General features: G+C 44.0%; 1 protein-coding gene across 1 annotated transcript in view; it reads right to left on the bottom strand.

The window, feature by feature from the left end:
* DCAF4 (DDB1 and CUL4 associated factor 4) overlaps nt 1-12,183 on the bottom strand; it is a 693,896-nt gene that overhangs the window by 475,477 nt on the left and 206,236 nt on the right. Inside the window, exon 4 of the mRNA XM_044074668.1 lies at nt 582-739. Within this exon, the coding sequence (XP_043930603.1) occupies nt 582-739 (158 nt within the window). The remainder of the gene's footprint in view (nt 1-581; nt 740-12,183) is intronic.

Below are 12,183 nucleotides of genomic sequence, written 5' to 3'. Positions count from 1 at the left end.
ACCTGGGTCATTTTTATCCACTGTGCTATAGATTACAATGTCACAGTCCACAGGAAAGATGCTGGCTTTCTATGTATTCACTTAGGATGACACAATGCTAGTTTCTATCTAGAAAGTCCAGACACTCACTCATCTTCTAGAAAAGGGAAACATTATAGTTTGTTGAACTATGTTTTGTAGGTACTTTAAAGCTGTGGATGTTCCTTTACTGCAGTGCTGTGTAATGATGTCTCCAATGATGGGAAACTTGGAAAAAATGAAAAAAGCATTTTTTTTTTTTTTTTACATTTTGTCTTTCCTCCCAAGTTTCTGTAACATAGGAGGTGGAATATATGGAGATTAGGAGTGGGGCGGGCAGATCCCCAAAATGTGCTTTTGTGAGTTATGGTGTCTTAATCTGGTATGTAACATGTTTTAGATCCCCAGAATAAGTGTACTATACAGTGCCCACTATCTTGCTTTCACAATTCTTTCTTGTATTATACTTACCTTTTACGGGATGATACACCACTTTCTCCCTCCTAGAAACAGCATGCAGTTCTATAAATACAGAATAAATAACCACATTCCTTGGGCCTCACCGTCCTCAGCTGCTCTTCTTCCTCCAATAGTTTCAGCCTCTTTGCTTCCATCTCCTTCTGTATGATGCCTTCCCTCGTGAGAGGGTTGCAGGCATTGTGCCCAGGAAGCAGGCGGAAGTACCGGTCCTTCTCAGGATCATAGTAAAAACCTGGAAGCTCTAAACAATAAGATAAAATGGAAAAATATTGGCCTAGAATTATTATCTTTTCATGTCATACAAAAAACAGATCTTAAAAATCTGAAAAAAAAGGAAATCTAGCTGTATATTTACAACTGTTAAATTTTCCCCTTGTTCCTCTTAATTCATCCACTGCCTCAGATTGTTGCTTTACTGCACACCTTTACCTCTTTAATTGTAAGCTTTCTTTCTCTCTCAGATTATCTTTGCTCCTTTACCTGTCTCTGCCTTTCCAATTATGTGCATATTTCTTACATGCTACACTATAATACACCTTGAAACTCTGTATGGTATGATTAAAGAAATAAAAAGCAAAGGTCTGATTCTACCACTGAACCAAAAACAACTCCAGTACCACCAAAAAGACCACAGAGGTATGTGACAGTACTTAACAATGCTACATATAAATGAAACATCTAAAGTACTACTGCAGCTTTCCTTGCACAGAAAGCAACATTAAAATGTGGTATAATCTTTCATATTTCACCCACAGAAGATAAAGTGTGAACAAATAAAATGAATGATGTACCTGCTATCTTCACTGGTGGATATTAAATGGAAGAATAATATTTAACTACAGTAAAGTCCTACACCTTGATTTGCAGGCAAATAGATGTCACAAAACTTAAATGCATTAATTATCTTGAATGCAACAGAAATTGCATTGATGTTAACTAAATTCACAAATAAAGTGTTAATATATACAACAGTTAGAACACAGAAAACAATAGCACAAAAAAGTGCTCTGAGGGTATGAGGAGCTCTCTCTGCTCTGGTATCCTCCCTGGTAAACAAAATAGTAAGATGAAAGAATGATTCAGGAAAACTTCAGAAACCACTTTTGAAAATAAATGTGGGTTGGTCTAAAGGGTCTACATTATGTTATCAAATCCCAATAACATCGAACACCACAACACCGACACACAAAGCCCGAACCGCTAATACGTCAAACCCCTTAAACTGAGAATTTTCAAATCTCGAACCGTCATAGTCGGTCAACACCACTTTGCGCTACATACCCAAACATAATAAACAAAACACATACATACACAAACCAAACCCTAATTCTAACACTAAACTAAACCTTACATACATTACTATCTATGCACTTACCTTAAACCACACCCTAACCCTAAGGTCTGTAACTATCGCACACTTACCTTACGGAGCTATACCGCAGATGGGCCAACCATCACACTTCAACGTTTCGCGGTTTTTGTGTGTTTGCCGTTACCGTAGTTCATGCTTTACATGTCGGTCTTCTGGTATTTGATATTACCAGGATTCGACAACATAATATAGACCCGGTAGGTCTAAAGGGATATGTGATCCTAACGAAAGGCAAATACACTTTCATATCAGAAAGGCCCTGCAGCTCTGAGATCTCATATGCATAGGTGACAGCCACCAAGAAGAGATGTTTACAACACATGAACTTCAGTGATGCTGAATCAGCAAGTGCAACCAGAGGGATGAACAAGACTGCTGATTAAGACGCTCAAATCCCACAGAAGTGACAGGTACTTCAAATGTGAACAGAGCTGCAGCACTCAAACTATGTGACCTGCAGGTGATGTGCCACAGTCTTGCCTCCTTAAGGTTATTACAGGTAGAAGCGGCTGACACATGCATCCTGAGTACAGCAAAACTGCCCATACAATATGGGTACCTGAGGAAAGTCAGTATCACTTACTAACCAACTTGGGCAAAACTAGGTACTGCTTTGCCTAAATGACAAAACTAAAGGACCGTCTGGGAGCAATCACTGAAACCCCTAGCAATGTCAATACCCTGCAAGAAGATCTTACGCAGACTAATGACTGGTGCCAAAGACATGACCTTAAACTTAATACAAAAAGAATGCATTATCATCCCCTTCGGCAAGGGTGATATTCCTGCAAACTACCATATCAATAGCAACATCCTAAGCACACAGTCAGTGGTGAGAGATCTGGGCACGCAGGTTGACAGCAACCTTAACTTCTATCATAGTGCTCATCTCATAAGTAAGGGCATTGCCTCCAGAAAAAAGAGGTTATAATCCCCCTGTACTTTTCCCTTATCAGGCCAATAATGGAATACAATGCTCCCTTTGGTATGTTCCTAATCCAAACACCTGCAGCTATTGGACAGACCCCAAAGGTTCCTTACAAAAAAATACAGGGACTTCAAGATCGCTGCACATTCACAAGTCAAATGGGACACGGGTCACTCACTCAAAGGATCTTAACCTGGTATGTGACATCAACAGAACTTACTGGAGAGACAGATTTGTCTCACAGAGGTTGCCCCACCTTTGGAACAAGCTTCCTATTCATATTAAATAAAGGCCCTTGTTAGCCCTATTTAAGTTCAATTTGGATGATTGGCTGAGTAGCCGGAAATTCACCCTGGGGGTTTCACCTGTGTCCATTCTGGACAGGGGCAATAGGGCTGATTTTAGTGTCTGCATGAACCAAACACCTTTGAGAACACGGGTTGAACTTGGCTAGTCTTATAAGGTCCCTGGGGCTGTTAGCCTAGTCACCTACTATGATCCATCAGTGTTAATTACTTCCAACACACCAACCAGAAGGTCTGGTGGGATCAAAGATGGAGCCAGCAGTTACCTCAAAATTTGGGGTGGGAACATTTTCTGTAATGCTAGAGTCCTGAAAGCACACCCATCCCATTCACAAGAGGGTGATAAGGATGCTTTTTTCTTTATTTCTGAACTTTGCATTAAAGTTGGGAATCAAAAGAGAATGTGGGAAGGCATGCAGTAACTGCCACAAAATGTTGAACGTGGCTTCCACAAATTCCCTCTTACCCTGCTGCATCAAGCAGAAAGCGAGAGAGACATTCTCCCAGGTAGTAAATAGGTCAAACCTTAGACCTCTGTATTTACAGTAGATCCAAACTGGACAGGATTCCTGAATCTCCAACTCAGGGACAGAGGCAGCACATGTAAACTGTATAGAATGTGAACTGCTCAGCTGTGATGCCTCTGTATTTGACCCTCTCCCACATGTACTACCTCTTTCACAGAACTACGGCTGTATAACCCCTTTGCTTATTTAGGTAATAGGCAGTATGCCAATTGTGAAACCAAATACAGGACAGTTCCCAAAAGAAGTATGTACTACAAAGCCATAAATGAGAGGAGAACACCCCACAGCTCCAAATGAATGATGTGGAGCCCACTTTCTAAAGGGGATGACATTTAATAAACTTTAAAGCAGCCAAAGTGAGCTCTTCACCCCACCAGCAAAGCTTCCAGCGTCACAATCTACAATAGGTCTGACTGCAACAGTGAGAGGCTTTCTACAAGATTGGTTGTGACTGCCCACTACTCCATTGCCCGTTGACAAGGGTCTGACACCAGAAGAAGTTCCATTCGGATTTGCGCATTTTTTGTGTTTGTATAAGCTCAGCAGATCCTGCCCAGGTATCCTGCAGAGACCTACAATGCCAGAGAGACAAAAGGAGAGACTGTGGAGTATTTAAGTACCATTTTTTGTTTTTTCTTGTTGCTTATTGCTATTTCCACCTAAACGCTCGTTTTCTGGCGTTTATTGCTTCTCAGAATGCTCATTTTACACTGAAATTGCATTTATTTGTGCCTGCACTTTAAAAATTTGTTGTTTGTTGTAAACTGTATTTTTAACTGTTACTGGCTTCCCACTCAAGTGCGACAGCCATTACTGCATTATAAAAGTGTTTTTAGCATTTGTTTCTACTGTTTTCTTGAAGAAAAAAAAAAAAAAAGAAAATCTTGCTATTTTTCTGCCTTACTAAGCTAGAAAAGTCCAGTATCAGATACCTGCTGATACCTGGACTGTGTTTAAGCTTCTGTGTTTGGCCATACCTTATTGGGCAAAAAGGAAGTTTCTTTGTTCACCAGTGAGAGTGGGGAGCTCTGAACAGCCGACCTGCCCTTGAAGGAGTGGTTTCTGCCCAGAAACTGTAGTTTTATTGGCCATTTTGGGCTAATTTCTATCTATTTAATCTTTCTGATATAAAAAAACGCATTTGCGCACCGGGTAGCTAGGGTTAAACTATTCCCAACTCCACGAAGTGTACTCTTCAGTTTTTCCATGGAACTAGACAAACCTTCAACTTTATAGGTTCATAGGTTCATACTAGGCTATCTGCCCTAGGGCATTTATAAACCTAGCCAGAGTGTGTTTGGCTTTCGCCACCCATTTTAAATTAATTTTGCTATGCCCTTTTTCGAGGTTAGTATACTGTGCCTCTGTCTAACAGTGACACAGAAGTGATACCCGGGGTAAACCTACGATCCCCCATCCACTCATCAAGATTCCTCTTGAAGAGAGTCAATGAGGGACTCTGCCTAACCTGGACTGGGATTTTATTCCAGAGTGAAGGGAGCCTCTGGGTTATGAATCTGTCCCTCCAGCATGTCCTATTTATTTCAGTGCTGAGGTTCAAGTCTCTCGATTGCGTAGCTCAATGGGATTTGGATTTTCTGAGGTGCAGCATGTCCATTAATTCTGGGTTGGACATGGCTTTATACGTCAGGCACAGATCGCCTATGAGCAGGCGGTATGCCACTGAGTAGAGCTGGAGTTTCTTTAACCGGGCAGCATATGGCATCTGTTTGAGCCCTTTGATCCTCTTGGTGAGGTACTTTTGGGGTCTTTCCAGTTGCTGCAGGTGTCTGGGTAAGGTACATCCCAAAAGGGGCATTGTACTCAATTATGGGCCTGATGAGGGATGAGTAAAGAGGCACGATGACCTCCCCTGATCTAGATGTGAATCCCTTCATGATTAGGTGGGCTATATAAAATGTTTTTCTAACCACTTTGGCCACGTGGTTGTCAAATGAGAGATTGCTATCAACTTGGGTCCCCAGGTCCCTAATTACTTCTTCCAGATTAATGGATTACCACTTATGTGGTAATTTGTGGGCACTTTGTTTTTGCCAAAGGGGATGACTATACACTTTTTGGCATTTAGCTTGAGGCCATGGCTCTGGCACCAGTTGTCTGTTTCTATGAGGCCCTTTTGGAGGATGCTTGTGTCGGCTGGAGAGTCGATTATGGTGCCCAGTTTGCAGTCATCTGCGAACTTGGTCAGACACAGTCCTTCCGTGTTGGCCTGTACCTCTGGGAAATATATACCGAACAAGAGAGGTCCCAGGACTGAGCCTTGTGGGACGCCACTTGTAACTGGTTTGGAGTCTGACATGGCTCCAGCAATTCTAACCATGTGGGTTCTGTCCTAGAGCCAGTTTCCAACCCATCTAGTGACATAGGGGTTTATATTTAAGCTGGTGAGCTTATCTATAATGCCCGAGTGGGGTATTGTATCGAAGGCTTTTGCGAGGTCCAGGTAGGCTGTGTGGACCACCTTCCCCTCGTCAATGGCCTTGGTGACTGTTTCAAAGAAATTGACCAGGTTTAAGAGGCAGGATCTGCCCTTAACAAAGCTGAACTGGGTATGATCCAGTGCCTGTAGGTCCCCAATACCTTTATTTATAAGGTCCATGATGATCCTTTCCATAGCTTTGCAGACCAAGCTAGTCAGGCTTATGGGGCGATAGTTTCCAGGATCCGTTGAGGCACCACCTTTGTGGAGAGGGACCACCAATGCTGTACGCCACTCTTTGGGTACATATCCTGTAGTAAGGCTGAGATTGAACAGTAGTTTTATGTTTGGGTTTAGCTCTTCTTGGAGTTCATGTAGGACGCAGCCCGGGACACCGTCTGGTCCCATTGATGCTGTGTTTTTTACTTTGGAGAGGGCAGCTCTTACCTGAGCATCTGAGATGTCAGGGGGGCAGCACTCTGCTGGGATAGATATTTGCCCTTTTGGTGGGGGGGGGGAGGAGAAGTTTGCGCTGAACCTGTCAGCTAGGATGTTGGCAATGTCTGTGGGTTCGGTGTATTTTTTGTCATTTTGGACTAATTCTGAGCATATCTGGGAATTCCCACCCAGGTTCCTAACATAACTAAAGAAAGCCTTGTGATTATCCTTAGTGTCCTGTGCAATTTTTCTCTCAAAGCTGACCTTAGACGATTTTATGAGTGCCCGTAGTTTTTTGCTAATACTGATCAGAGATGCCTTCCCTTTTTGGGATTTTGCTCTATCATGTAGCAGCTTCCTCCTTCTATTGTATAGTTTGTTTATGGCTGGGGTCCACCAGACAGGACGTCTGCCTTTGGAGGATTGGGTCTTGGTCTTATTTGGGATTGCATGATCCATGCATTCTTGAAGGTGTTCATAGAATGTGTTTATAAAGGATTCTGCGGTCTGGGCCATATTTTCCACAGGCCCGGGGGCTTTGAAGGATTCCACCTCGGTTTTGAGGAGTGTGAAATTTGCTTTAGAGAAGTTTTTCACTGTGGTTTTCTGGGCAGGGGGTGGGGTCGGGATGTGAATATCCAGTGAGATTAGTTTATGGTCTGATCTTACCAGTGAGGGATACACTTCTGGTCTGGAGCATAGAGTCCCCATGTTGGTGATGATCAGGTCCAGTATGTTTTCCCCTCTTGTGGGAGTGGTAACAAGTTGTTCCATAGCATTTGAGTTTATAAATTCTAGGAACCTTTGGGCTAGAGTGTTGGAGCTTGAGTAATGCTCCCAGTCTATGCTTGGGTAGCTGAAGTCGCCCAATATAATGGTGTTTGGAGAGACCTTCATATTTTCCAGTGTTCTCAGGAAGGCCAAGTGGAGTTCCCGGGTTTGGGAGGGTGGTCTGTAGCAGGCTATAAACTGGAAGGCAGTTTTACCCACTGTTAGTTGCACATGGATAGTCTCTGATGCTTCGTGCTGTGCCACCAACCTGGAGGTGTGGGTATCTTTGATGAATATTGATACTCCCCCTCCTTTTGTGGTTCAGTCCAAGTTTTGGGGCCGAAAAGCATGGTATGAGGTATAACCTGGTAGTGCTGGGGTGCTCTCGGGAGCCTTGAACCAGGTTTCTGTTACTCCACAGATATCGATGTTCTCCATGCTAAGGAGAGTTTCGAGTGCATGCATCTTGAGGTTTAGACTTCTGGCGTTGAGTAGCACTACTCAGTTTCTTATCCCTTGTGATACCTATGGAGGTGGGTTTGTCTTTTGAGCCTTGCCTAAAAAGGCACTATGGGGGTAGCAAGAGCCTTTGCCAATATCCGAAAGCCCAGGGGTGATAGGTGCAAGCCGTCCCTAGCGAAGCATCGTGGCTTGTCGAGCATGTCATCCCAGGCTGACAGGCATTGGATCCCCTTTGAATGACAGCGATACTTAAGCCAATTGTTGAAATTGATCATCTTGTCTTCATATTGTGGCATCATTCTTGGTGAGGGTAAGATGCTACTCAAGGTCAGGGTCATACTGGCCTGGGCTATATGCTAAGAGAGCTCCTCTATGTCTCTTTTCATGTAGTCCAGGGAGGTACGTCTCAGGTCATTCACACCAGCATGGACAATGACTGAGTCATATTTGTACTTGCCTTGGAGTGACCTGAGTGCTTGTGTTATGTGGCGGATCCTAGCGCCCGACAGGCAGCTCACCGTGACCTTCTTCTTGTTCAGCCTGGTGAGCGGGACGTCAGTGTGCCTGACGATAGAGTCACCTATTACAAGTGTATCAGGTGTGTTGTTTAGCCTTAAGGGCTGTGACTGTTCGGCACACTGGCTTTGTGAGCTATGTGTTGCACATGTTTTGTTTTGGGTGTGCGGTTGCTTAGGTGTCTGCTTTGGAGGTCTCTGCTGCTTAGGCAGATTTTTATTTAGAGCCTCTGAGTATGTTTTTGTGTATTTATGTGTTTGGTTTGCTGTTGTGGTAGGTCTATGTGAGACTGGAATTGTAGTGAGTGCGGTTTCCTTTTCCTCCTGATGGTTACGCCAGTACTGAGTTGAGAGAGCTTAGCCTCCAGTTTGGCTATATGGTTGCATCTCTCACATGTGTTGGAATTTGTTGGGAGGAGGAGAGGGTTGTCTGTGTACATGAGGCAGTTGTAACATTATTGCCTCAAGATTCCCAAATTCACCAGGTGGACCGGAGAGGAGACTGACAACTGACCTTTGGACATGCTAGAATAGTATTGGGAATTCCTTTATAATTGAAAAAAAATGGCCAGTGGGGAACAAGGTACTCAAGGGGAGTTTGTGAGGGTGTAGTGCTTTTAATTTTTTAGTGCTGACTTATATAATTGCTTTAGTGAGCAAGTGCCATGCAACTTAAATGCAATGTGCTACAGGTAACTTAAATGCAAGAACGACAAACAGTAACTTTCATTCAAGTGAAACAAGGAAATAAGTACAGTAAGCAATGCAGATATCACTAGTTATCCACAGAAGCGCTGAAAAGCCGCGTTTTAGGTGGAATTAGCGTTTCAGAGAAATAACAAGCAAACAAACAACAAGCATATAAACAAAGCTAGATTCAGCAGGCCTGGATCTAGTCTATGCTACAGCAAACAAGGTGTACCAATTTCAGTAAGAAACAGTTCAAATATGCAGGCACTATAAGCCTTTAACCAGAAATTCCCAGCTCAGAAGGGCAGAATCCAGCCTCTCCTCACACAAGAGTGCAGACCACGAACCTTCTTAATGTAAAATAACTGGCCTGAAGCCCAAGTGCTTAAACCAGAACTAATACACTTTTAGAATAACAGACAATGAGCCCTCAGTCAGCAGTTCCCAACTTAGAAGGATGTAAGCTACCTGTCCTGCCACCACAGTGCAGGCCACAAACCTTCTTAATGTAAAACAACTGGTCAACTTAGCACTCAAACCATTCATTTTACAGCCCAGCACTTGCTTAAAACTCATAACAAGCACTAAATACTCCTAGCACTAGGCCCCCCCCCCCTTATATTGTCCAGAAGGACAAGGCTCTCTATTTGTCCCCACCAGTCAATCAGAAAAACAGCTCATTCTACCTATTCAGGCATGTCCAAAGGGCAGTTTCCGGTGTACTCTCCAGTCCAACTGGTGAATCTGGGCATTCTGAGGCAATGTTACAATTGCCTCATGTACACAGACAATCCTCTCCTCCTACCACCAAACACTAATATATGCGAGAGATGCAATTATACAGCCAGACTGGAGGCAAAGCTCTCTCAACCCCAGACTGTAACTGACTGTCAAGAGGAGAAGGGTAATACTTGCAACACACCACCAGTCTCACATAGACCTAACAAACCAACACAGGCAAATAACTCACATAAATACACGAAAACATACCCGGAGGCTCTACATAAAAATCTGAAAAATCAACAGAGACCTCCAAAGCAGACATCCAAGCAACCTCCACAACCCATTACCAACCATGAAACACATATTTCACATAATCAGTGTGCCACGCAATCACAGCCCTTAAGGCAAAATAACATACCCAACACACTAGTGATAGGTGACTCTATAGTCAGGCACACTGATGTCCCACTAACTAGGCTGGACAAGGAGAAGGTTACAGTTAGCTGCCTGTCAGGTGCCAGGATCTGCCACATAACACAAGCACTCAGGTCACTCCAGAACAAGTACAAATATGACTCTGTCATTGTCCATGTTGGTGTGAATGACCCGAGACGTACCTCCCTGGACTACATGAAAAGAGACATGGAAGAGCTCTCTGATCACATAGCCCAGGCCGGTATGACCCTGACACTGAGTAGCATCCTGCCCTCACCAAGAATGATGCCACAGTATAAAGAAAAAATGATCAACTTCAACAATTGGCTAAGTTTCTGGCGTCATTCAAAGGGGATCCAGTATCTGTCTGCCTGGGATGACATGCTCGACAAGCCACATTGTTTCGCAAGAGATGGCTTGCACCTGTCACCCTTAGGCTTTCGAATACTGGCAAAGGCTCTTGCCTCCCCCATAGTGCCTTTTTTAGGCAAGGCTCAAAAGACAAACCCACCACCATAACGCACAAGCAACCAAAAGCTGAGAGTAATGCTACTCAACGCCAGAAGTCTAAACCTCAAAATGCACGCACTCGAGGCACTCCTCAGTATAGAGAAGATTGATATCTGTGCAGTAACAGAAACCTGGTTTAAGGCTCCAGAGAGCACCCCAGCACTGCCAGGCTACAACTCATACCATACCTTCCGGCCACAGAACCCAGACCGAAACACAAAAGGTGGGGGTGTATCCATATTCATCAAGGATACTCACACCTCCAGGTTAGTGACGCAGCACGATGAATCAGAGATCATCCAAGCGCAACTAACAATGGGCAAAACTGCAATCCAAATTTTAGCTTGCTACAGATCACCCACCATGACCCAGGACCCCCATTCCGCATTTTTGGAGACACTGGGAATTATGAAGGTCCTACCAAACACCCTAATACTGGGTAATTTCAACTACCCAAACATTAACTGTGAGAACTACTCAAGTACTAACTCCCTTGCCCAACGCTTCCTAGAATTTATAAACTCGAATGCCCTGGATCAACTGGTCAACACTCCTACCAGAGGGAACAACATATTCGACCTGGTCATCACCAACATGGGCGATCGGTGTTCCACACCTGATGTCAACCCCTCGCTGGTTAAATCAGGCCATAGACTAATCGCTCTGGATATTCACATTCCGCCCCCAACCCCAATCAAGGAAACCACTGTGAAAAACTTTTCAAAAGCAAACTTCACGTTGCTTAAGACCAAGGTGGAAAGGTTCACAGCCCCCATGCCAATGGACAATGCTGTCCAAGCTGCTGAAACCTATACAAAGGCACTCTATGATCACCTGCAGGAATGCATGGATCATGCTATCCCAAGTAAACCAAGACTCACTCCTCCAAGAAAAGGAAACCAGTCTGGTGGACCCCTGCCATAAACAGGCTCTGCAATAGGAGGAGAAAACTAGTACAGATAAGTGCAAAATCCCTAGAAGGAAAGACATCCCTGATCAGTATCAGCAAGAAACTACAATCCCTCATTAAATCATCCAAGGCTAGCTTCAAAAGAAAAATTGCCAAGAACTCCAAAGATAACCACAAAGCATTCTTTAGCTATGTCAAGAACCTAAGTGGAAACTCTCAGATCTGCTCTGAGTTGGTGCAGAATGGCACAAAATACACTGAACCAACTGATATTGCCAATATTTTGGCAGACAGGTTCAGTGCAAACGTCACACCCGTCTCACCCCCTAAAGGGCCCATAACCATACCAGAAGAATGTAAGGCCCCGGCAATCACTGACACACAGGTTAAAACAGCCCTATCCAAAGCCAAAAACACAGCCTGAATGGGACTGGATGGTGTCCCAGGCTGTGTCTTACAAGAGCTCCAAAATGAACTAACCCTTCACCTAAACACACTGTTCAAACTCAGCCTCTCTACGTACCCACAGAGTGGCACACAGCAACAGTTATCCCACTCCACAAAGGTGGCGCCACAACGGACCCCGGGAACTATCGCCCTATAAGCCTGACTAGCCTGGTCTGCAAGGCTATGGAGTGCATCATCATGGAACTCATTAA

Source organism: Protopterus annectens, chromosome 6.part0 (genome assembly GCF_019279795.1).
Source record: "Protopterus annectens isolate FY-2018-M chromosome 6.part0, PAN1.0, whole genome shotgun sequence".
In the NCBI taxonomy this organism is placed as follows: domain Eukaryota; kingdom Metazoa; phylum Chordata; order Ceratodontiformes; family Protopteridae; genus Protopterus; species Protopterus annectens.
This window is presented reverse-complemented; position numbering and strand designations above follow the sequence as displayed.